The sequence below is a fragment of the Asparagus officinalis genome, chromosome 4 (assembly GCF_001876935.1).
Source record: "Asparagus officinalis chromosome 4, Aspof.V1, whole genome shotgun sequence".
Classification (NCBI taxonomy): domain Eukaryota; kingdom Viridiplantae; phylum Streptophyta; class Magnoliopsida; order Asparagales; family Asparagaceae; genus Asparagus; species Asparagus officinalis.
Genome location: NC_033797.1, coordinates 99,358,886 through 99,385,862, shown reverse-complemented (window position 1 = coordinate 99,385,862; position 26,977 = coordinate 99,358,886). Strand labels below are relative to the sequence as shown.

Below are 26,977 nucleotides of genomic sequence, written 5' to 3'. Positions count from 1 at the left end.
TTGACTGGCACTGCTGCTCCTCGTCAACCTACTCTGTTTATTCAATCTGCACCTTACTGTGTCGAACTCCTGGCTTTTGCTGATTCCAGGGGTCAGTTTTCTAAAGCTGACATCCTGAAGCATTTCTTGGTCCTCCTTCGTCAGCACCGAAGATGGGCCATTAGACTTGTTGCCTGGTGCCGAGACCTTCATGCCCTTTTGAGTTGGAGAACGTATCGGGGACTTGATGGGAGACCTTATGCCTCCATTGCCAGTCTTGGTTTGGCTGATAAGATAGTGAAGCCACACAACCAAGTCAAGTATGTAGGCTTCAGTCTTCTGTTTGTCCGCATGGTGGAGTGTCTCTATCCGGATCAAGTCTGTTTGGCCCGTTGGGTTTCGGTTCAGCTCGGTCCTAAAAAGAAAATATATAGCCTGTATTAGCTTTGCATCAAGGATATAATGAAACGGCTCTTTGCAGTGTCCTTGAAATCAGAGTAGATGAATTAACAAGACAGTAACTGACCCTGTGTTTGCCCACTCTCCAACCCAACCAAATCCATGGTGTGCTCTGACATTATTACACAGAAGGCAGAACAAGAAGCAGAATGGAAAATTCATTCAATATTTTGTTTTAAAAAAAATTAAAGCAACTACGATGAGGACTACAGAAAGTAAATAGATTACTTCGTTGTGTTGTTGGCAATAGGAACAAGCCATCGCAATGTTTTCTCCATCTCAGCTTTGATTTGAGGAACAGTGAGCTACAATCATATACAGCAAGAGGTGAAAATTGTAGTAAAAAACGACTCTTAAGATGAGTTTTAAGATTTTCTTAAACTAATATGTACCAGGCAATTGCACAACGCGGTCGCACGCGCGCACAAAGGAAGGAGACCAAAAAAGTGGGTCGAGAATAAGGATCAAATACCTCTTCCTTGACATGAAATGATTGCAATTTGGTCCGTAGAGCAGATTTTATGCTTGGGGGCAATCCCTGGTATAATGAATCCCTTGTATTAGGAGGCACTGAACTTGACCGAGATACCTGTATGGTTACAAAATCAATTTAAGAGGTTTTCAGATACTGATTAATGGTTATTCTTTTGGATTCCAACCATTTCGACAGTTCCAAAATACATTTAAGATTTTAAACCATCGATATCGACTCAACATATGATACTGATTTGCAGATGAAGAGCTTACAAGAGTGTCAATTTGTGTGATGATATTGGCATAGTGCAAGGCAAGGCCTGCAGAACCCAGTCTCTGGTGAGTATTACTCCTTGCTGGTTTATCGCTATCTGCATGCCGCCAAACATTAGGCAACTTGTTACAAATATGTAGTGATGCCTTCTGTAATTAATGTTAATACCCTTCAGGGAAACAACCTCTAACTACATAAATGAAAACATAAATACATAACTACGAAGTAATATATTTATCTTAATTATTTGCATGTATTGTGAATTCGCCGGAAGTTACAGTTGAAGCATTTTATCTGCACCTCCACTTTTGGCTGCGAACATGACTATTTGATCCCAGTTATGGTGGTTGTTTTAGAGGGTTCCTCAGTTTTGTGTGGATGTGTGGGGTGCTTATTTTAATTTTTTTTTTCATTGGGCCTTTCGACAAAATCAGTCTGCTTAAGGTCTTGCTATATTTGTTTGACTTGTTACAGACATCCTCATGATCACCAGACTGAGATGGCGGCAAGATGGAACCTTTAGGAACATATGTACATACAGGCGTGCATGCAAGCAAAGAATGTGCACATGTGCACATGCATGCACAGACACAGACAGGCGAAAAGAGTGGACACTCAACAACAGTCAACACTGAATATATCAAATGCATCATAGGCTTATGACCTATAATAAGTAAATGACAGCTAAAACTTACCCATGAGACCCAGCACTAGAAGGGCGTGAGAGATTCAACAATGGTTAGAAGAACAAGAAGCAGAGATGATAAATATCAGTGTCGAAGAACATCTTCAACTTCCCAACATATGCATTTAAATGAAGGGTATTCCTTATGACATTGTAGGGTCAAAATTATCTACCTTAACTAGTTGCGGATGAACGCATCCAGTTAAAGTAGATAACTTTGGTTCACATGTTGATCCTGTTAAATTCACCCTACGGAAGAGGGTTTTATTTTTATATAGGTCCATAATTTCCAATAGACTCAAAAGCCTATTGTTAATTACCTTTTCTAAAGAAAAGAACCTTCGATTAACAGTCATTAAAATAAAATAAAAACTCATAAAGAAAGAAAAACACAATAATTTTATTTTAAAAACTTGCATATACATGGCTTAACCTGGGGGCATACGCCAAGTGTACATATTTTAAATAAAATCTTAGACTAGAGATGTGGTAGTTGAATTTGGATTTGGGTTTGCCTTGGAGACGTGAAATGGAGTTTAAATTTTGAGTCCAGTTTAGCAACATGGTGGTCAATTTTGATTTGGAGCCTAGCTTAAAGACGTAGAGGCCAACTTTGATTTGGGTTCTAGTTTAGCGACGTAGAGAGCAAGTTTGATTTGCCCCAATTTAGCGACATAGGGGTCAAATTTGGATTCGGGTTCCAGTTTAGCGACGTAGAGGGCAATTTTGTAATTTTCAAGCTTAGGTATGTCAAGATCAATTTTGTAATTTTCCAGTTTAGGGATGTGGATGTGATTAACATATTTTACATCCTCGTTTATCTTTGTTTCTGTACATATTGAATTGCTACTCGGGTATTTTTAGTGAATTTTCAGAAAAAAATTGTTTTTGAATAAAGAAAAGCCCAAAGAAGCCCAATGAACCCAAAAAATCCAAATTCTAGAAGAATCAATCAAACAACAATCAAATGTACATCAGGGAATCAAGAAAAAAAGAAAATATTCAATTACTTGGAGGACAAGAAAAATAAAATCTAAAATTAATTCAGATTTAAAATATCAACAGCAAAGAAAAGGTAATTTTTTCCAATCTAGAAGTCAAAATCTAACATATTATATATGAAAATCAACTATCTCAAGGAGACGGATCCCTCCAGATTGGCAGATTCCTCATATTCTATCATTCACATTTGATTCTGGCAGAAATCCGAATTTAATCAGATTTTAGACTCTTGTTTGTATTACGAAAATATTCAATTAATTGCTGACCAAGTCCAATCCTACGGTTATGAAGATTGCTTGGAGATCAAGTTTAATCCAACGATTGTGAGAGATTCTTGTATAGTATAATTAGGGGCCTAAGGCTATTGTATTTTACACATTCAATTCCTGAAAATTCAATAAATTTCTTCGTTTTGCTTGCTACTTTGGAGTTCAAGTTCTTCTCTTTTTTAGTTTCTTTAGTTTAGTAAGTTGTTTAATATCTTTATTTTATTTTCTTGTTCTTGTTCTTGTTCTTATTCATCTTGCTCTTTCTTCTCTATTCTTTAATTTTTCTTGTATCTTCTTTTCTCTTTATTTAATCATGTGTAGCTAATCATCATTAGGAAGCTTAGTATAACGAAGCTAGGTAACTAATCTAGATTAATCAAAAGATCTCTTTAGGTTAAGTAAAGAAGTCGATTAGTTTACATTAATAAAAGCTAGGGTTAATTATAATTTGATAGGTTATAGACTTTAATTAGGCATAATCTATACTTAGGAGATTAAACCCTAGTAATAAAAGTCTAGATTAATTAATTAGAAATACGAGGATTAACTAATTGATAGGTTATAGTTTCTAATGAGACAGAGCTTATGCTTTTAGGGTTCTAGTCAATAAAAAGATTAGGACTAATTGATAGGTTATAAGTTCTAACAAAATATAGCTTATGCTTTCAGGGTTCTACCAAATAAAGAGATTAAATAAAAGATCTAACTTAGAAACCTAGTGGAGTTAGCCTAAGTAACCTAGTTTAAGTCTATTAATAAAAAAGCAAACATCCTTCAAACACAAAACCTTTTTTCAAACCCTAGAATCTTAGGATAGAATTTTCTTACAAAATTTGCTAGAGGAGGACATGTATAGGCTACAACAAAAGCTATACACTTGCGGAATATAATAAAATAACACATTAGGAGGACGAATTTGGAATAGGCCAGTTTAGCAAGGTGCCAAGGTGTCGGTCAAATTTGAAATGTCCCAGTTTAGAGACGTAGAAGTCAATTCTGTAATTTTGCGGTTTCAAGACATGACCGTCAAAATTGATATTTTTTAGTTCAGGGATGTGGAGGTCAAATAAGGAATAGGCTCAGTTTAGCGACGTGGAGATTAAATTTGGATTTAGGGTCCAGTTTAGCGACATGGAGTCAAATTTGGATTTGACCCAGTTAACAACGTCAAAGGTCAAATTTGGATTGTGGTCTAGTTTAGAGACATGAAGGTCAAATTTGGATTTGGGGTCCAGTTTAGGCACGAGGAGGTCAATTTTGTAGTTGTTCGAATTGTGTATATTTTAGCTAGTTTAATGACTTAGGGGTCGACATAATCGAACTTTTTTTAATGTTAATTATGTACACATTTTTACACCAATTTATCTTGCGGTGCATTTTTAAGCATAATTTTATCTAGTATAAACATAGTGGTCCGTAGATTTTCTTGAACACGTCTTTGCAATTTCAATATTTTTTGGATGAATTGACAAGTGACTTCTAGATTTTAGGGACTAAAGTGCAATTTCTGCAATTTCTAAATTTTACAATGGTGAATTGTAATTTCTATGATTTCTAGATTTTACAGGAGGGCTAAATTACAAATTCTAGACCGGTTTGCAAAACTGGGCGGAAATGCAATTTCTATAATTTTTTAGGGAGCAAGCACAAATTCTGGACTTGATTGCAATTTGAAAATTGTCCCGGATGATTCTAACAAACTTGAGGGGGTTGCAAAACTGGGCGCAAATGCCAGGGGTGATTCGAATTTTTCAGAAGTTGAGACTCTTTTTATAATTTAAAGGATTTGTGCATGAAATTGTTTGCAATGTATGGGATTTGTGGAGGGGCTTTGATGAATTTCTTAAAGTTGGGAGGCTCCTCGGTGATGTATAGAATTTCTTAGACTCTCCTTTTCTTTTTTAATTTAACAATGTAGTTTGAGTATGATTTGAGAACCACTTAAGAGGCCAAAGTAACATGCACTTCAAACCAGAGTCTATTGCAGATCGCAATCTAATTTCATTAACCTGGTTGCCAATCAAAACCAAGAATATGATTTATTCATAGATAATGATATGACAGTATTGTTAGGATATCAACGAAAGAGAGCTTTTTTTAAAAAAAGAAATCCTTGAGATATAATCTCTTAGCCTATTACCTGGGTATTTCTATTAGGAAGAAGTACACAAACGAGACACATACTCGTACTTGTACCCAAACCTCTTGGACACTTCCTGAATATATGCATATGTTTATTCGGGTCTATACTCAATTATATAATACATGTCTTAATTTAAAACACTCATACACTTCTTAGATGTATATTCTACACTTCACATCTATTTCTTATATTGATCTTCTGTAAATGAAAAAAACAGTATTGATCTTATGTAAATTATTAATTTAATACATATAAATATACATAACATGCATATAGATAGTCGTGTCCTCGTGCCCTATCTTTTACAAATTTGTCATGTCCCCTAGCTATACCCATACTCATACCAGAACCTATACACATACCCATACCCATGCAACCTAGCTCTTAGCTTTGTGGGAATTCTTTTCACAGTTGGATTCTCTTTCCTATTTATATTATCATGTGAGTTTAGTCACGAACTTTTATTATCTCTGTAATTTTCCAAGTTAGACTCAAATTAGGCATTCTATCCACAGTCCGAAAATTCTATAAATTAGTAACAAAGCCAGGCTCAAAGCTGTCAAATCAACATTGTATCTGAATCTAGAACTAAACGACTTGCTTGGTAGAAATTGTAAGGCGTTAACAAAGTAGCGATTCAAAGGTATATAAGTCCTCCCATACCTGTCCGAAATATTCGTGGTTTCTTTAATTCATATTTTTATTCTGAATTTTTTGTGTGAACTCAATCACTATGTTAATATTTTTGGAGTGATTCATTGTAGCTATGCGTATACGGAGCCTTCTACTTTTAATCTCTTTTTATTTTTAATAAAATAGAATAAATTAATATTTTTGCATTCATTACAGTTTGTATTCATTTTTATTGTGTCCAAAAATTATCAAAATATCAAATCAAAAATAATAATAGGCATGGGAGAGTACAAAGACTTTGAATGTGTGCAAAGACTCAGATTAAGGGTTATGCAGGTGTTATAGTGCTTCAAAGATTTACATTCATAAAATGTTACATGGAAATACAAAAATCCTAGGAGACTAAGTCAAGGAGGCTAGGAGAGATCCATGCTCGCTCCAGGAGTCAAGGGCGAAGAGCCACCAACAGCAGGTGGCAAAGGAGTCGGTTGGATCTCCCGCTCGGCCCCATCACTCTTCTTCTTGCCAGATAAGCCCTCGTCGGCCTCCATAGTCAATCCCACGACCCCCTCTTCAGTCCCTTTGTTGAGGGCCTCGTCGTCCGACTCGTCATCCTCTACACCGCTCGCGCCGAGATCGAGTCCCCAACCATGCTTCTCTATGTCCAAGAGAGCATCCATACATATGTCCAAGAGAGCATCCAGACAGTTGGCAACTTTTGGAAGATAGTGGAAGCGATTGGGTATGCCCCTCATCTCGACTGGGAGTTGCGCCTCGAAATAGTCATACCCCGCCTTATAGGCGATCGTCACCTCCGCCTTCCCAAAGGATCTGGCGATACTCAACAATTTCCGACCAATAAGCTTCAGACTCCAAGTAAGCGATACAACTTTGAGCCACTACTAAGGACTCCTTGTGACGAGCACCCTCCTTTTGGAGCTTCGACCGAGCTAATTGCTCCTCCAGCTTGTCCTTCGCATGTCGAGTAGCTTGACACTCAGCCTCGACTTGCACCAAGGCGTGGTCCTTCTCCTGTAGCTCTCGCGATACTTCCTCGAATAAGTGTCTCGCCCTCTTATTACCTTCCTGAAGCTCGCGCTTAAGTCTGTTGATCTCAGCGAACTTCTGAATATCCAAGGCCTTTATGTCCTCGATCGTCTTCTCCTTTACCTCCATCTCTCGACGCCAATCGACCGGTTCATTTTCCTTGGCCAACAGTTCCTGAAGAGCTTTCTCTAGATCAGCCCCTACGTCGGCCTTTCAAGCTTCCAACTCCCCTTGAAGCTTGAGATAGGAAGTTCAGATTCTTTCCATGCGGTAGAATATCTCCTGTTCCACAAAAGCCCCGCGAACCAAGTAGCTCCGGAGGCTTAGATGGAGGCCAACATTAGGGACTTCCCCCAAAAGCTCAAAGTCACGAGGAAGCCAGAACCGCTCCACTGCTCTTGATTAGGCAAAATGAGACTCAAGAACTGACCCCCTCACGTCGAGATGGTGGGTAGGTTGATGGCAATACTTTGGGCCTGGCTCCTGATTATACCAAGGGCCGACACCAGAGGACCCTAAGCAACATCCTCATCCTCTCCCATATCCCTGACTCGATCTCGTCAACACGATGAGGATACATATATTCTAGACCTTCGGAAGGAGCCACCTCTTCGACTAGCTTCTTCCCTCGACAACAAGTCGACTCGGTGAGAGTGGGAGGAGCTCTCTCGCCCCACCTTTGGGCCTCGTTTCCAACCCTAACCTTCCTGCGATCGCTTTCTTCCTCTTACTCGAGATCGAGGGCCCCTCATCCGCAATGTGAATGACTTCGGTCTCTCCGTACCTCTAGTCGTTGGTTCTCAGACCTTGGCGGCACCGAAACTTCCTTCTTCTCGGCTTGAACTGTTGAGGTACCGGGAGCCCATTCATTTTTGCGCCGCCTACACGCGCCCGCCTTGAGAGCAAGCGTGTCGCGGCCTCCTCTAGGGCCGAACTCTCGGCCGAGGATTGGCATTACCAGCCTCGCCCGACAACCCTTCTTGGGGCTCTGCAAGCTGAGCCGACGATGCCCCAGTCGTTTCGTTAGGACCAATGGTTAGCCTAGTCACCCTCCTTTGGTTCCTAGTTGTGGGAGTCTCCGCAAGAGATACTAACCACTCGCAAGACGAAACTATCAAGCAGATGTTTCATCTTGCGACAGCCAGCGTACGCCCTGATCTGGCTTGAAGCTTCCCTTTCGGCGCTTAACAAATCTCCTACCGCTAAAGCCTCCCTCCGTATTTTGGGCCAATTTGAGCAGCCCAAATCCGAATTGTCCTCCAAAACCGAAACGAACTTCTCCTTCCACTCCTTGTTCGACTCAAGGAGATCGACGACGATTTGAACTTGCCCATCGCCTGGAAATGGTAATAAGGTTCTTTCTGGTGCACCTTCACACCAATCAGATGATCCAACACACTCAAGGACGGTTGGATCGCCAGCCAATGGCAAATCACCACGAACCTTACTAGGGTCGCAAAAGCGTTCGGCTTCATTTGCGCCGACGATACCCCCAAAGCCATGAAAACGTGACGGAGGAAAGGATGTAGAGGCAAGCGCAAGCCGAACTCCTAGTGTTTCAAATATAGCAGAGCCCGGCTTGCATCATGGTTGTAGACTGCCTCCGACCTCGTCGATGCCGCTAGCTTGTAGCAGCGAGGGATATCAAATGTCCCTTGGAGTGATCTCAGTTATGACATCGTCACCTTTAAATGGATCTCCACCAATAGTTCTTATCTAGCATTGAGAATAGGCGCCGCCATCGGAATATCCTTAGAAGATCGTCAGGGAAAAGCGATCGAAATTCTCCTTCAGTTGGGAGTTAAAAATTTCTCAGAGGCAGTAAACCTATCTCCCTTTGCGACAGCCTTAGTTATAGGCAGTTGGACCGACAGTTGTCAGAATCCCAACGGCCGAATCGGTGTTTAACCAATGGCCAAGATTAATTCTGAAATTCGAAACGGCTTCTCCAGGATCGAGGCACAGCGCACCTATCTTGAATAGCCCACAATCCAGCACGGTAAGCGAACCAGCAATAGTTAAAAGATGTTCGCTAACATCAACCACGTTGACGTCGCATCCGTAGAACTTTTCAATTCCCCCCGTTAATGTGCATCAGCACTCGACTAGTCTGCAATCTCATTTCACTCGGACTCGGCCTAGACCAATTCCAAGTGAAAGGGGCCAACTGTTATAGTGCTTCAATTATAGAGTAATAATCTTCATTCATTAGCAGACAAAGTGTCCTACATTAATTGCCTAATTAAATCAATTCACCATTTCGAGATAACCAAAGTCCCCAGCTCGGATGACTCGAAGGGTAGACATCTTGCGTAGCTGGCTCGAAAGGCGGAGCCGACATCTCATGGAGCCGACTCGATAGGTGGTACTTCTCAGCCCTCTACCTGATGAGTAGAAAGGTGACGGCATAACTCGAACCCCCCGTTGATAGCTGGTCACCCTCACATTATATGAATGATCAAAATCATTATTCTCCGTCCCCGAACATCTTTATAACACATCAGATCACGTTGGCACCACATGTCTCCTGTCACTTAGCATTAAACGCCGAAGTGACTTCCGCCATTGTAGACGGCACCTGTAAAGCAAATGTTGACTCAGTCGCCAACCCATACTCGGCCAAAATTATCAAACCACCCCTCTACTATCATTATAAATAGGGGGACTATTCTCAACACCAAGGTAAGCTATTTTCCTGCTCCCTAAGCTCAAAAACTTTTACAGTTTATTTTCTTCTTCACACAAATAATTTACTGACTTGATCGTTAGAGAAACAACCGGAGAATCTAACTCCGTCCTCTTACGAGTTCTTATATGTGCCGGGAAGAACAGCTCGCTTCGGAACTAGATATTTGGAGGAGTTAAGAAGACTCCCGACAACCTAATCCCCCTCTTAATTAGTTGTTTGATTATTAACATCAGCATCAGGGAGTCCAAAAGAGTGTAAAGACTATGGATGTGTGTAGAGACTCAAGTTGAGTGAGGAGGGGGGATACAAGGACTCTAAAAGAGTACAAGGACTCCAAGGGGGAGTACAGGGACTCTAAAAGAATGCAAAGACTACAGGGACTCTAAAAGAATGCAGAGACTTTGAGAGGGAGTACAGGAACTCAATATTGAACTCGGTATTTATTCATGATGTATTTCTTGTTGGGTTTATAGAGAAGAAAAATCATCTTACGTTTGTGAGGGAATGAGTTGCCTCGGCACTTAACTTTTTTCCCCTTTTTTTAGCAAAGGAAATATTGGCATGAATTTTTTCCTTTTTTGACCGATCATCGTGAGGTTTTAATAGGGTAGATAAAGGTGGCTGCTAAATTCTTAGTGTGTGTCGTGATAAGGTTAACTGATTAAGATGATGATACTAAATTCAAAACATCTCATCATCTTCCTTAGTTTATTTGACTCAAAATCCACATGATAACTTGCCACATTCTAGAAAGAGTTACTGAATTTAAATCGCCACCTTGTTCTTGAATTGAGTTACATTGAAATCACCATCTTATTTATTTGATTGTTGCGGACAGAGGAGATAAAAGAAATCAAATTCAGCATCAACAACTTTTTATCTTTTGATATTATATTATCATTCGATGATAAAACCAAACTTTAGCATCAACTACACAAAACTCTTTTACTCTTTTCCTTACCACCACAATAACCATGATCAAGTTAGATATTTAAGTTGCTGCCTGACCACATCCGGGAACAAGTGTGAAACAATTTTTATAAATTGTTCACAAATTTGCAATGACCCCCTTTAAGAAGAGGATTTAACTTTCATGGCTCAAGAACATAGCTAGCAACCTTCTATATAATTTAAAATTTGCATGCTGATGGCTTAGGCTCTCTTTGTTCTATTTGGATCGGCTCATTTCAAAATTCAAATGACTGAGTAAAAATCATTTGGATCGGCTCATTTCAAAATTCAAATGACTGAGTAAAAATCAAATGATGATACTAATTCTATTTTTTTTCCTTTTCTCTTTGTTTAATTAGCTTCAAGAGACATTAAGATAAAGCACATCGGTATAATGGACCAATACACTCCAGTATGACATGGCTTAATAGGAAATGGAAGCAATGACAAGGAAGAATCACAAAAATAAAATAAAAAACAAAAATAAAAAAAATAAAAAAATCCAAGTCCCGAGCAAGGAGTGAAGCTCCCTAGGGTAGAGGTGGTAATGTTGACCTGAACCATTACCTTACATGAACTAACATGAATTTAGTAGGTTTGGACTACCTCCAGTTAAGCAAGTGACATGCTTCCCAGCCTACCCTGAACAGGCTAGAACCAGACCCTTTGCCCTGAGTGTAACATGAGTCAGTTCATTAATCAGTTAACCCATTTGTATATTATACCTAAGGCATCTATATGCACCATGCCCTGTTAAATCCCACTGTGACCCCTAATCCTAAAACTCGGCCATGCTGCACAACCTCTGCTGTAATTATCATTACTGCTTCACAATTGAAATTCTCGCTGAAAATAACATATTCCCTTACAACCTCAAGATCTTTGTCGGCTTTAAAGAATTCAAGTTTAAAGTCATCGGTTGGACTATCAAAACTTTCTCTACATGCTTAGTAGCCTCGGAGTGTCACATGCTGTGTACATTTTTCCCTTAGGGAATTCATTGATCCAGCTAGCAAGGTTTGTGTAACATTTTTTTTCAGTGTTCTATGTGAAGGTAAAGTGTTTTTTGTGAAGTTTGTAGGATAGTGACTTATTGATTTGATTTTTTGTTGCCAATTTACAGCTGCTAAAAAAGTGGAAGTGCTTGATTATGTTATGAAGGAAATATAGCTTGCGCTTACTGAATGATGAGTGATTTTGTTGGCAGGATGTCTTGCAATCCTGATTGTTCTTCTAACACTAGCAAAAGCTCTTAGTTACAGTTTCAATATAGCAATCATGACCATTGTGAATTTATCTCTAATTTATTTATCTACTTCACCAGTATCCGGATTTCAAACACAAATCATAAAAAAGAAGATAGATCCATGCAAGTAGACAGCATTGATTTATTTACCAGCACTCCCAAATGTACCATGAATCTCCAAATGCAAAAAATGTACAATGTCAACGAGCTTCTCCATGACCTATAAGAGGTGCAGTAGCTTCTACATTAGTTTGTTGCCCACAGAAAGGGCATATTCTGAACTAGGAAATCTAACATCAAAATAGAGAAACCGCTTATAGCCTACCTCAAAAACCGAGGTGATAGATCATTAAATGGAGTAATGCAGAGGATAATAGGCAAGAGCATTAGTTTGTTATTTAGAAACACCAAGTCTGATATTACTTAACATAACAAAGCTTTCTAACATGTCTAATTTCAAGAAAGAAACACAAAGGCAGCACTACCTACCAACCTCTTCCAAAATCTTGGACCAAAGTGACTTCTTCTTTAAACTTTTTACATGCTTCCTTTGGCTCTTCAGCTCTTGCCTTAGAATTTGTAGATTATCCCCTATATCCATGTATACAGAATTATAGCAATAATCAGCTAATATGCTATGCAGAGTAGAGTTCAAATAAGCTAGCAGATCATAATTTTGTTTATTTTTTTATTTTTTTAATTAAGCCATTTCCAATGATAATGTGCAAGGGTATTATGACAGGTCAGAGTAATTTCTTTCATACCATCCAATCAAACCAAAGTGTGATCTTAGTATAACCACCTGGCATTAACATCAATAAATATTATAGCTTTTTATTGCTCAGACTCATCCAATATGCACAACCATGGTAATGGAGAAACATCAGTTGCTTCTTGTTGCACTCTTCTTAACATGTAATTATGTTCTTCCATTCTCTCACATTTCCATTTATTCCCTCTCACTCAAAGGTAAGAACATCAATCAAGAGATCAACAAAGATTTCTTTACATGTTAGTCCCTTAAATATTTCATATTTAGAAATTAGTCCCTTAAATAATTGAAATTGCTATTAGGTCCCTCAGCTCTTAAGTTTTTTTTGAAAATAGTCCCTCAAATCAATTAAATTGTTATTAGGTCCCCTAATTCTTAAGTTTCTTTGAAATTAGTCCCTCCAATCGAGTAGAAGTAGCCATTATAGGGAAATTAGTCCCTCAAATCATTGAAATTGCTATTATGGTCCCACAATTCCCATAAGACATTTCAAATTAATCCCTCTAATTGCAAGTTCTCCTCTTGTTTGGAGGCACTAATTTCAAAATAACTTAAGAATAGGGGCGACCTAATAGCAACTTAAACAATTTACAGGAATAATTTCAAACTAACTTAATAATTGAGTTCCTAATAGCAATTTCAACGATTGGAGCGACTAATTTCAAAATATGAAAGATAAGGAACAAAGATTAATATTGAGATTCAAACTATTGCGTTTGGCCCTGATTTGCAAATACTGCTAGCTGACGTAGAGAAACCTACTAATGAGGATCAAGAAAAGGTAATGCAGGAAACGTCATGTTGCAAATCTTTCTCTTTTTTTCCTTTCCTTTTCTTTTATTTATTTATTTATTTACTTACTTTTATTTTTACTTTGAAACAAAGTTTAGTTGTAAATCCAGGACCTAGCTAGTAGCTAGTGAAGAAGAGTATATCTGCTCAGAACTGGGTACACTCTTTGTCAGAAAGTGTTAAATTAAGAAAAAGCTTAGTTGTAACACAGATATAAGCCTGTGAACCTAATGGTAATTTACATGGTCCAGCAAATTTATACTCTGGTCCATCTTGAATCACAAGCAATAGCATGGCCGTATTTTACAACAGCAAAGCCTATCCCTGGTTGGGATTTGCCATCACTAATATGATCTGGGGCACAATTAAATAATAAGTAGCCATGAAACTGACAAGTAATACGCATTATGATTTGAGGTCAACAATTTTGTTTTGAATTTCTTAAGAGCTTGAACTTAGACGAACATATATAATTTCATATATAGAGAGGAATATAGGCAGGGAATAAATTTTGGTCCTTGATAGTGAGGTGCTCACTTCTCATTCACTCATCTAATGTGTGAGCTATGTTGCATGGAAACAAGTACAAGTACGGGGACAAAACACAATAAATTTGTAAAAGGTAGGGTACACGGACACGACTATATTTATATATATAAGAATATGCCCGATTGTCGAGACACCTGGAAATCGGGCATCCTTGGGCTTAATTACTCGGTCAACTTAGGCTTTATAAGATAAAATAACATTGAATTCTAAGAGTTTTTTATATATTTTTTTGTGCCCATTTTCCGCACTCTTCTTTTACAAAGTTAGTTTTTTTAATATATATATATGTGTGTGTGTGTGTGTGTGTGTCTGTGTTTTATTAAAATTAATAATTCACATGAGATCAATATTTTTTTATTCAAGTGTTATGAGAATTAAAAATCGTATTAACATTGTTATATTTCTTTTATTATAGGGATTATAAATTGTAAGGCCACTCGTCTTTGAACTACACCCAAATGGTTCCAAGAAGTTGATGTGAAGTGTAGGATATACGTCTAGAAAATGTACGACAAGTGTAGGATATGCGTCAAGAAAATGTACGACAAGTGTTGTAAATTAAAACATGCATTGTCTAATATTACCCAAAAGTGTAGTAGTAGGGAAAACTTCGAGAAATATAAGCTAGCAAGGAAGGAAGCAAAAAGAGCAGTTAGTGAGAATAAAAAGTTATAAGCTTGCTAAGATTAGAGAAGGGAAGAGTAGGGTTTTGGGTAATATTAGGTGTATTAAAAGTGAATATCAAAGAGTTCTAGTGACCGACTGTGAAATAAAAGAGAGGTGAAGGAGTTACTTTCATCAATTGGTCAATGATAACCAAACAAGTAAGCAAAATAGAAAATTTGACCATGTAGTGAATGATAGGAACTATAGATATTATCGAAAAATTAGGATTAGCCAAGTTAAAGATGCTCTAAAGAAAATAAAAAGTGGAAGAGCCATAGGACCGGACGGTATCCCTATTGAAGTTTAGAGATGTCTTGGAGATGTAGGCTTAGGATGATTAACTAAATTATTTAATAAGATTATCGAGAGGAAGAGAATGCCTGATGAGTGGAGGATTAGTAACTTTATACCAATATACAAGAATAAAGGAGATATACAAAGTTGTTCAAATTATCGTGGCATAAAGCTCATGAGTCACACTATGAAACTTTGGGAGAGGGTAATTGAGCAAAAACTAAGAAATGAGACAAGTATATCTAAAAATAAATTTGGTTTTATGCCCGGGAGGTCAAATATGGAACCTATACATATTTTAAGACGATTGATGGAGAGATATAGATAGAAGAGAAAGGATCTACATATGGTTTTCATTGATCTAGAAAAAACTTATGATAGAATGACTAGAGAGGTAATGTGTGGGGCTTTAGAAAAGAAACATGCATCTAGTTTATATATTGATGTGATTAAATATATATATATAATAGAGTAACAACTAGAGTACGAACTAATGAATAAGAGACTAAGTCGTTTCATATTACCAGAAGTTTACATCGAGGATCAGTCTTAAACCATTATCTTTTTGCATTAGTTATGAGCCAACTTACTATGCATATTCAGGAGAAATCCCTTGGTATATGTAATTTATAGATAATATAGTATTAATTGACGAAACTAAAAGAGGTATAATTTCTAAAGTAGAAAGATGAAGACAAGCTCTTGAATCTAAATGTTTTAGAATTAATAGAACACAAACAAAATAAATAGTGCAGTTTTAGTAAAACTAAGAAAAGAAAGGAGCCTATAGTGCATATTGATGGTCAAGAAATACTTAAAAGTACTCATTTTCGCTATTTAAGATCAATCATTAGGATCATTAGACATGATGGTAAGATAGAGGATGATATTGTACATTGAATCAAACCGGGATAGTTGAAATTGAGGAATGCCTCGAGAGTCTTATATGATCGTAAAATACCAATGGAACTAAAGAACAAATTCTATCGGACGGCTATAAGACAACTATACTTTATGGGTCCAAGTGTTAGACAATTAAGATACATGTGTAAAAAATGTGTAGCAAAAATGAGAATGTTGTGATGGTCTTGTGGGTATACATAAAAAAATAAGATAAGACATAAGTGCATCCATAGTAAATTAGATGTTGCTTCTATTAAGGACAAAATGAGAGAGAATAGATTAAGATGTTTTGGTCATGTATAACGGAGACCTCTTAATGCACCGGTTAGAAAAGATGACAATATAATAGTTAAAGGAGCTAGGAGATCTAAAGGTAGACCCAAAAAGACTTGGTTGGAAGCAGTTAGGAAGGATATAATTATGACTAACTTAACGGAGTAGATGACCCATAACAGAATGGAATGGAAGAATAAGATTCATGTACCCAACCCCAAACATTAGGTATAAATGCTTTGTTGTTGTTGTATTGTTTAATTGAGTACATACCCAAATAAAGGTACTGTATATATGCAAGGCGTGTCCAATGAAAAAGGAATCTAGGCACGGATACGTTTTGGGTACGACTTTAGATAGAAGTACCCAGATAACATAGTGGGTAAGCAATCGAGTATTTTTAAGTGGGTACCTTTAAATGTGTGAATAAGAAGCGGTCACTTTACTAATAAGTACCAATTTTGTGCTTGTTATCAAGCTATGTTGCATTGGTACGGCCACGAGTGCCGGTCCGAGTATGAGACATAAAAAATTGTAAACGATAAGGTACGGGGACACAGTTATATAAATAATTATATATACATATATTATATATCGGAATTAATAATTTATATGAGAATAAGGATGAGAACTAAAAGTCCTATAACAGTTTTATGTTTCTTTTATTATGTGGATTATAAATTGGAAAATCACTACTTTTCAAACTAGACACCCAAACGATTCCACAAAATCATAATTTGAAACATGATCTATGACTATCTCCAACGAGTCGAAGAAGTGTGTGTGAAGTGAAGGATATATGTCCAAAAATGTATGATAAGTGTTCTAAATTAGAACATGCATTATATAATTGAGTACATGCCCGAATAAATGTATGCAAGGAGTTTGGGTACGCGTACAGGTAAGGATATGTGTCCGGTATGGGTACAGCTTCAGATTAGAAGTACCCAGGGAACATAGGTACCAAGGATATTCATAACATAGGCACCAAGGATGCTCATTCACACACACATATGAGCTCTAATCATCCTGGCCTTTTAGACCAGTGCGCATGACACCAGATCCGGCCCAGCAGACTCAAATCTCAGACTTATACCCGACTAGGGTCAAGTAAGGACAAGCCAGTCTCAATACATGCTGGGGACGGTGTGATAACGACTTGATGAAAGCAAAGCAATCAAATCAAAGTCTGGCACTTAAAAACTTTTGCAGTTAAGCCTTCGTATTTATGACAGTAAATCTCGTCAAAAAATGGCTAGGTGTGAAAACTGAAAGATTGCCAGAATTATCCAAGTATAATAACCATATCAATGGGAGTTTCACACATAGTGGGCTTCTGACTATTTAACTTGAACATGGAGTATCACCTCCTCATGTGACAAAATAACCAGGTCAAGTATACTATATTTTCGTACCCTATTCCTGTACAATGCAGATCCAGTGAGTATTTTTAGCATTTTTTAGGTTATAAATCTTTATAATTGTCAAGAAGCTTTCACTTCAGCTAGTTGTAGGTTGCTGAAATTTGGTTTCAAGTTCAAGGCATACCAGCACATTTTATGACCAGGCCTACTCGTTAGGAAAAAGAAAGAATCACAACTAATTTCATATGAAAGGTGCTTCATGACAAACAATGGAACTTTATTAAGCTAAGCGACTTCCAACTTGATAACAGTTATATGATTAAATGACAAGAGCAACTCACCTCTTTGAACTGCAGTTGCAGTTTCCTCTTCTTGAAGCTTTCTCCTATAATCCTGTTCAAATCTGTCTAAGGCATGCAGTTCATGGTATAATTCCTGGGTGAAAAAGTAAAGATAGATTACAAGCTTAAGGAAAGTTAAATATGGTAACAAATTTTCCAAAAAAGAGAAAAAGAAAATATCAAATGGAGTAATTGGCAAAACATAAGTAACTTCCATAGACAACTTTTTCGCTAGGTCAAAAACCTGCCAAATATATTCTTATTCTTTGCATCGACATGAAATTGGACTGGACCAATAGGATGGAGGTAGATTCAAAGGAGGCAATGGACTAAGAATTAGAAGAGGGAATTAAATCCCAGAAACGCAAATGTGTGTTTCCAATGTACACTGCATGCACAGTAGATTAGTCATATGAGGAATTTTTACAAGGTTCATCCTATAATAAGAAATAAGGAGGACGTTTTGACAGCAACCCAAACATCGTCTTTCAACCTTTTATATCCTGCATGATGTTGCCCAGCTTTTAAAATAATGAGTAGCTTAGAGGTACGTTGGATTCACTGCCTAGTTTATTTATGTACATCAGCTCTAGAGGCACTGTTTAGTTTGATTATCCATGGTCATTGTTTAATGTACAATGGTGGTTGTAAGAGCTTTGAGTATTGTTCTCTGGCAAAATTATCTGGAAGAGCCCACTTTCACTGTGTGTTTATTCATGGCAATGTCAAATAAGGACTTTTGTTGTACTTTATACAGAACCTGTAGAGTGTGATTCTAAACATCTTTCACCAACAGAATGATTTCAGTCCAGTTCATTGGCTTATGCATATTCTTTTATTTCTTTCCTTTTCTCAATGGTTGTATTAAATTTCATCTCAGTAAATGCCTTCAATTATAACTGATAGTTTAGCTGCCTTAGCACATCAAAAGCTGAAACTGACCTTATAACAGACCACCTTTGCAGAAAACACTTGTATCGCTTTATTATACAAGAACATCACAATATTAAATTTTCGAGGATGGCTACATGCATTCTTTTCTGCAATCATCAAAGTTAAAGGTCCATGTCTGTCTGTCTGTCTGTAAGATTTCTAAAAATCTAAATACTAATTTCCATTACTCTGGAGCCAAGCAACACACTAGGGAGCTCATTTACATGCATATCCGGATATCCTTAACCCACTTAGGAAATCATGGCAATAGGTGAAGCATCTGGTGAATAGATGAACTATTCGTAAGAAAATAAAATCTCTGAAGGCAAGAAAATCGTTCTCTAGAGAATTTAAAATAGTCTCTTTTAGGTTGATGAAACATGATTATAGATTATTTTGATATTAGGATCACCAGTCGTCAACATACACATAAGATCTACAACAACAAAAGTGACCCTGATTAGGCCTAAGAGAAGGGTGGGTTCTTTTTTTTTTGGAGGGGGGGGGGGGGTAGTAGTTGATTGGTATAGCTGGATGGATGCAACAACAAGACCATCTGATTGACCAGAATTTTTCTTCTTCTTTTTTTTCTCTTGCTTGTGAGGTTAAAGATATAAAGTACATTCTAAAAAACGTTAAGACCCATCATTTACGAAGGACTAAATTGCACTTAAATGCCCTATAGTTTCACCAGTATTGCACTTTAATACCTCCTATTTTAAACCATGTACTTAAATGCTCCATTTTTTTGAAGTGCTGCAGATAAATGCCCCAAAGTTCCAAAATGTTGCCCGTTGGTGCCCTCTCTTGCTAAATCGTTAGCAGATTCTTGTAATATTTCCATGTGACCTATCACATGATATTACAATATGTTTTTCTACCCTACAAGTTCACCTAATATACAAATATGCCACCCCTATCCTATACTTATCCTTTTCATCTTATTGTCACCCAAATTTCACACTCTCTAACTATTCCCTAATTTAATTTCTTTGAAGAAAGTTGAAGATGGGGAGAATTTAAAGCTTTTGGAGGAGAAATTGAGGGAGAAGCCTAATTTGAAGGTTAGTGGAAAAAATTTGGTTGATAATGAAGACACATTAAGAGATAGAGAGGGACTGAGAAGATATGAAAACTTCTTGAGAGGAAAAGAGGTAAAACTAATGGAGAAGTGTTCAACACATAAAAGAGGAATGTTCTTAGTGTTTGATTTGTGTTTTTTTTATGTATTTTTGGTTTTTCAATGAGGAGAAAAAGAGTAGAGATTTAATGGGAGAGGGAATTTACGTCTTTACGGGAAATGTTAACAGCGTCTACATTCTTTAATGGTGGAAACAAAGGGGCATTTAAGTGTATGGTCTAAAAATAGGGGGCATTTAAGTGCAAGGTTTAAAAATAGGGGCACTTAAGCACACTTTAGCCTCTATAAAGAATGAAAACAATATTACCTAAAATCATTTTACTAATTCTTGCTAATAATTGAATATGCTCATGTCTAGTTAAGGTATAGGACTTTTATCGTATATACTCTTGACGCATGTAGCAGCAACTCAAGTATTGTATAAATTAAAGTGGTTATATTTCAACCTATCTATGAACATTATTGATTATATATTAATTTAACGATATTGTATTATTCTAGGTCCTTCAACTTCGATATGAATAATTATAAAGCCTTGCCACTACAGGAAATCAAAAGGGTCAATTATATATGAAACACTTCATAGGAAAATTACTTACAGCTGTATATTGAACCATATTCATGAGTTGCCGCATAACTGCTTCTGCTGCTTCTTTCAACTTACCATGAGGTGTTAGTTCTGATCCTAATCTAACATTGATGAAGCAAACAGTAAACTAAGTGTCAACTTTTATAAGGACATCAGATATAATTTATAAGATGTGTAGTATCGATTAATACTTATCAAAGTAGCGGTCTAAGTTGTGCCATTGAGGATCTTTACAACGATTTCCAAAACGGACAACCTCTCCAGCAAATATTTTCAGTTCTTCCCTATTCATCAAAATCCAACAAGTAAAAATAGTGCTAGTATCCATTGAGAATATTCATTAGAAACTCTGAAACCAAATAGTAATGCAAAATTGGACTTCCAAATAATAGAAAATACAGCTGAAGTCAATTATCAAAGTTTTAAAATTGACTTCTCTAATTGGTTATATAGAACAGTGAAGCTTTCTCTACATACCTTTTATCAACAGCAGCCATCCTTAGTAACTCGTCCGTGTCTTTGGATATTAAATGCCGCACACCTTCTGACGGGAGAACTACTTCTTTTAAATGTTTTATATTTTCTTTTGAAAGTGAATGCATAAGATTGGCACCTTTAACAATTGTATTAGCGACCTCAAATGCCAAAATAGATATTTTGTTTCCTTTTATTGTAGCTCCTGATACAAAGCCACTACTAAGGTTTAAACCTGTCATGCTACTACCCAGAGTGTCCAAAACTTCAACTGCTTTCCCAAGCCCAACTGTGCCAGCCCGACCTAAAAGTGAGCTCACTTCTGATACCTGTTATCAAAATAGATCATTACTCACAAAACTCTACAAAAGTATCTCAGAAAACAATGATGCAACTAAAAACTTCCTAATCTTGCCTATTCAAGTAAATCAATAAGTCGGTATGCGTGTTGAAAACACAACATACTGAACAGAAAAGAGAACATTAAATGCTGACAGTGGAACATTCAAGAGGTCAAATAGAACTATTCTCTTATTCTTCTTCATTTTTTAGGGGAGGGGGGTGTTGGTTTGGTTGGATGGTCTAGTGAGTGTGTGGTGCGTTATGTGGGTGGGTGCTTGGGCGGATAGGGGTTAAGGGGAAGCACTAGGGTTGGGGGGTCATTCGGTACTTCCACTGTCAGTTTCGTGCGTCCTTGACTACTTGCCAAAGCTATGTGTAAGTGTGACTGAGGAGGCGCTTTCCAATATGTTATTGTTACATGGTATTTTGCATTGTTGCCATTCTATTTTGCCCATAACAGCATGTTAATGCTATAGAGGCAATGCACATAAGATAATCCCCCACCATCCAACTTAATTTAATCTGAACTGAAGTGATCTATCATTTTCTGGTAACTTCCCCTAATCCATATCTTCTAAAGAATCTAAACTCTGTTCGATATCTTCCTTCTTTTCCTCCCAATCCATCACCTGCAGTCTATGGAAAGCTCCAAGAATCTTAATGATCGGTTTTCTTAGAAGCCTAGTGACAATTACTGAGAAGTTCCCGGGATTTGTATAAAAACCAAGGTTTTAAACAAGGTTATTGATAACGGATAGCGTCGCGTCGCGGTGAAGCATCGCTAAGGCTATCTGGGGCTATTGCGGCAAAAAAACAGTAAATTGCGCAAAGTCAAATAACGGTCTAATTTAGATATGTAGAAATATTCAAAAAAAAAATAAAGAAAAATCTAGAAAATCTAAAAGTGCATATTTAATGATTTAAAGAGATCCTAAAATAAAATAGATACGTAACTGTCACATAATACCAAAGACGACTGAGCGGTAAAAGGACTGTAGTAGGAGGAGCTCACGGTAAGAGGAGGTGAGAGGAATGTTGAGGGAGGGGCCGAAGGCTGTGGGAGGCGACGGGAATACACCAAAAATTACGGGAGGAGGTGGAATGTAGTAGTTGCCGATTAGATTTAATTTTAAAAAATTAACCTTAAACCGCTTTTAAATAGTAGATTTGCAAGCAATCGCCTGCTATTCAATGCTATGGCGCACTATTAGCCGCTTTTGCGCGCGAAAAGCACATTTTCCACAATATTTCACTGCTACTGAGTGATAGCGTAGCGGGAAGGGACCGCTAACGCTATTAGCGCCGCAATTGTGGCGCTATTTACCGCTACTTATAACAATGGTTTTAAACATCGGATATTGGAAAAATATCGGATGAGCAAAATTTATATTGGATTGTGGATATCAGAGAAATATCGGGGATATGCGGTAAATATCGGAATGCCATAACGGATATTTGCATATATAGTATAATGCACTAAAATGTAATCTGAACATACTTAATGAAATCTAAGCATATCAAATGTAAATAATATATGTTTAGGATCACTATTCAACCTTGTAAAACAAATAAAAGTACAAGTCAACGGTGCAACATTTGGTCCGATTTATTAGGGAAAAATGTCATTTGATATAATAGGAAAAAAACATAATATCTCGCCCAAAAATTGCTAATCACGGTATGTTATTTTGTGACAAGTTATGTAAAAAGATATATCGGTCCACATATCGGCCGATATATCGGCCATATCGGGGGTATATCGCCCAAAGCCAAAAAGCGGTGAAGGATATTTAGAGATCATATCGGTTGCGACAAACCCTGTAAAAGGATAAATCGGAGGATATATCGGATCATGTCGGGGATATTTAAAACAATGAAAAAAACCTTACCATCTTTCTTTACGTACGTCCTCAGGACTTAATGCTCAGAATATTACATAGAAAAATGGCCAAAACAGCCAAAGAAGATAATTATGGGAACTTGAGAACCACATAGGCAGTCTTCTCTAATGTTTTCGCCGCATGCTTTGGCTCTATATTCAAAACAAATAAAAATAATATTTTCCTAAGAAAAATAATAAAACAATATCCATTGGACTCAATCTGTGCACCCCAGGGCCCCCCTCATTGTGGCATTTTGACTTCTATAACACATGGCTTTTGGGCACTCATAGATGGAGCAGTAAAACTTACCATTCACAAATACATTCTTTTACCGGCCTAGAAAGTGAAGCATAAATAAAGACATAAAAGGCTAAAGTTTTGCCAAGTTAGAAATTTTAATATATTATTCACGTATTAAATGCAGAAGTAAAAAAATATATGATACGTGTTTATTAATAAAAGCTGTCTGTCTTCAATTTTTCTAGCAAATTATTCAAAAATTATAAAAATAAATGCCTTAATTATTATCAGCCTACTTAGTTAAAATATTGAATGCACCACCTGAATTATTTGCATGGAAGGACCATAATCCTGATTTGATCAAGCAAAATACCTTGAGCTCAAAGACATGGAGGACTCGCGCCCTCAAGTTATGTGCTGGAGACGAGGACTGTCACAGTGTCAACTTTAATAATTCAAGCACGGGTTCTATTGATTGATAGAAATCTAAAACCGATGTGATAGTCCATTGCAGTTATAGGTACTTAATGGATTTGCAACTACAATATAATCTCATACATACATGAAACTAAATGCAGATAAAGAAATTAGGTTTATGGATTACTTTTATTTGGAAAAGATTGATTTAAAAGAAAGAAAGATGTCAAAAGTTGCATAATGTCAAGAAGTTAAAAATGTAGACACAACAGAAAGTTAATAAAAGATGTCTAGGTCTCAACTAACGGCAAATAACCAAGCCTTGACTAGTCTGATAGTGGCATGACCTATTGATTGTTCACTTAAATATGATTCATGTCATAGAAGATAAGCCATGGGGCAAAAATCATGAACCACCAACAAGGTCGATCAATCTCGCATAATGATATCTAAACATGCCATATGAACTCTTGAGTCCACACCATAAATCTTAGCTTGATTCCTACTATATCCATCACTTAAAGTTTAACCAATAAACATGGGATACAACATGCTAATGCACAACCCATACTGCTCGGTCCATCACATAAACTCATTCCTCGACTTCAAACCATAACTTAAAAGACAGACTCATCCCATAATAACTAATCCAAGCACAGCTGACCTTTGATACTAATAGAAGTCTTTTCCTTATACTTTGTGGCTAAGATAATCGTTTAGTGAAGCCCTGAGGGTTCCGCTTTACTTGAAGGCCTTGAAAACTTTCCCTTGTGGCAAGTAAAATTTTAAATAAATACAATATAACACGTACTCAGAACAGGCTTCCAAAGCAAGTATCTTCTTGGACTCTTATAAAATCGTATCTTTGCACTATGGCAAATTGTCTTAGGTGTACATGCACTAACCTTGGAAAATCACGCTGCACTATTCAAGTAAAAGTATAAAGGGGAACGCAGAAAGGGTCTTAGTTGCCCCAAAAATATACCGTCACTGGCCATGTTCACTCTACCACTGAGAAAAATTCATCTAACCACGAGGAAAAAGTAAACTATAGGGTTACTGGTGCAATAGTTTTTACATACTGTTAAAGCAACCACATCAAAGTTTCATTAGACGGTTTGTTAAAATCACCCTTTAGGTACCACTATAGTATTCCATAATCTATCAAATATACTCGAGTTTGCCCCTTAGGAAATAATGAGCATAAGTATACTTTGTTACCTGACAAAAAGTGACACCTCAAACTTTCAAGAGTAGCTTAGTATGACCTTTCCATCAAAAGCCTATGTGACTTTACCATGTCTCTCGGTACAAGTAGCAGCATCATTCTGCACACATCTGACCATAATCTATAGGAGTAACTAACTTTATAGACATAATAAAAAGAGTGTTGGAAATGTGCGGGAATTTTTTCATGGATAATCATATTAAGTTCCAATATGGATGCAACTCAAATAAAGGAAGTAATATCGAATGTCTCTTTTTAAATTTGAGTTTGTGTTTTTTTCAATTAAGATTTAAGAAGGTGTTGAATAGTCAATAAGCTTCGGCATCACATAAGTTATGGAATTCCAAAGTTGAGTCAACTATTTTGTGGGTCTTAATAGAGTTATCATAGAGATTTGAGAATAATTCACGATAAACAGTCAATAATCTTGAATTCTTTTCTTATAATCACTAAAATCAGCCCAAGTCCTGCCCCCACATCAAGTGGGATCCCATGACTAGACTAATAACTTTGACTAGAATGGGTATTTGAATGTACAAATTAGGCATTTTCTTTTTATTACAAATGATGATACCTTCAAAGTGAAGCACATATATGCATACACACATATCTCCATCAAATGATCAAGCAACGCACAGACTGGCTTGTTTCAATATGGAAGCAAAAACAAACGACACCTACCACTCCTTTGAACTAAATTATCTGAGACTTCAGGTAGCAACGCATTGGGACTCGGATACAGTAGTTGAGCGCTTTCAATCAAATGTATACTGCTAAAGTATTCCGCTAAACAACACCTGTAAACATAAAAATAATTACAGCGAATCCGTTAAAATATGAACTTACCTTGGTTGTTCCAACCTTTGAAGAAGGGACCTGCTTTGACTTATTTGACCGAGCATTCTGCGACAAAGACCTCGAGAACCGTGGCTCTCTCTCCTCAACAGAATCACCCAAATCACACCCGAGCACAGGAACCATCCTATCGGAAAACGGCCACTTTTCCCTGTTCTCCCCAAAATTCGGCTCAGCCATCGAATTCTGCGTCTTCGTTCTCGATCCATACGAAACTACTTCATGATCCCCAAGGTTATTCGCATGCAGAGCGCTCTCGCTCGGTGATTTATCCACTGCTGATCCCTTCGAACAAAGCCCTCCCATTTCTAAACTATCTGCTCTGCTATAATACTACAAAATAATCGAGATGGACCTGCAATTAATAACTAAATCAGTATAAAGAAACAGAAAATTAAGATAATTGGGGGGGGGGAATAGGACCTGTAATCTAGAAGGCTTTTTTGTCCTTCTCTTTTTTTTTCCTTTTTTTTAAGAGGAAACGATTGAGGAGTTGAGGAATCGAACCTCGGGGATCGATCTAGAGCAACGGATCGACGGATGGATCGATCGAACTAATAATCTCTGTGGCCTCAGCAGCATCAAGGAGAGAGATTTTTACACAGAGAGAGAAAGAGAGGAGGAAGAAATTGTAGAGAGAGAGAGTGCTGAGTCTTTTGTTGGTTTGTGAGAAACTAGAGGGCAGCGGAGTCACCCACTGAGCCGGTCAAACCCCCGGCTCGCCTCGCGTTAAGTACTTCTGTGCGGGGTTGGACATCATCATTGTATTTGACGGTATGATGTCCCGGGGATCACGGAGCGTTGCGGTGAGGACGCAGAATGCGCTTAACCTGCTCCAGCAGTGGCACGGAGCAGGATAATTGTCTAGAAAGTTTGACCGTTTGTGGTAGTTTTGTGCGTGTGCCGCGGTGTGACGAGATTTACGCGGATACGTGGGTATCGTCATCCGACTCGGTGCGGAGTCTAATTTTTTGGGCTAATTAGCACTTAAATACCTTATAGTTTCCGGTAATTTGCACTTTTACACCCTCGTTTATTTCTCGCAGCACCTACTTACCCACAAGTTTCTA

General features: G+C 37.3%; 1 protein-coding gene across 2 annotated transcripts in view; it reads right to left on the bottom strand.

Moving 5' to 3' along the window:
- The window catches only part of LOC109837899, a 26,434-nt gene extending 389 nt beyond the window's left edge, over positions 1 to 26,045 (bottom strand). The window contains exons 1-13 of one of the 2 annotated variants that reach the window (XM_020406280.1): positions 25,899 to 26,045; positions 21,082 to 21,271; positions 20,946 to 21,012; positions 20,660 to 20,752; positions 20,479 to 20,569; positions 17,806 to 17,899; positions 12,345 to 12,442; positions 12,002 to 12,071; positions 1,186 to 1,283; positions 911 to 1,027; positions 667 to 743; positions 506 to 550; positions 1 to 394 (exon numbers count right to left, since the gene is read on the bottom strand). The exon at positions 1 to 394 is cut by the window's left edge and continues 389 nt beyond it. In XM_020406280.1, the coding sequence (XP_020261869.1) occupies positions 1 to 394; positions 506 to 550; positions 667 to 743; positions 911 to 1,027; positions 1,186 to 1,283; positions 12,002 to 12,071; positions 12,345 to 12,442; positions 17,806 to 17,899; positions 20,479 to 20,569; positions 20,660 to 20,752; positions 20,946 to 21,012; positions 21,082 to 21,271; positions 25,899 to 26,033 (1,569 nt within the window). In that variant the 5' untranslated portion in view covers positions 26,034 to 26,045. Of the gene's footprint in view, positions 395 to 505; positions 551 to 666; positions 744 to 910; positions 1,028 to 1,185; positions 1,284 to 12,001; positions 12,072 to 12,340; positions 12,443 to 17,805; positions 17,900 to 20,478; positions 20,570 to 20,659; positions 20,753 to 20,945; positions 21,272 to 25,898 lie in introns of both variants that reach the window. The other variant, XM_020406279.1, reaches the window with a different exon arrangement.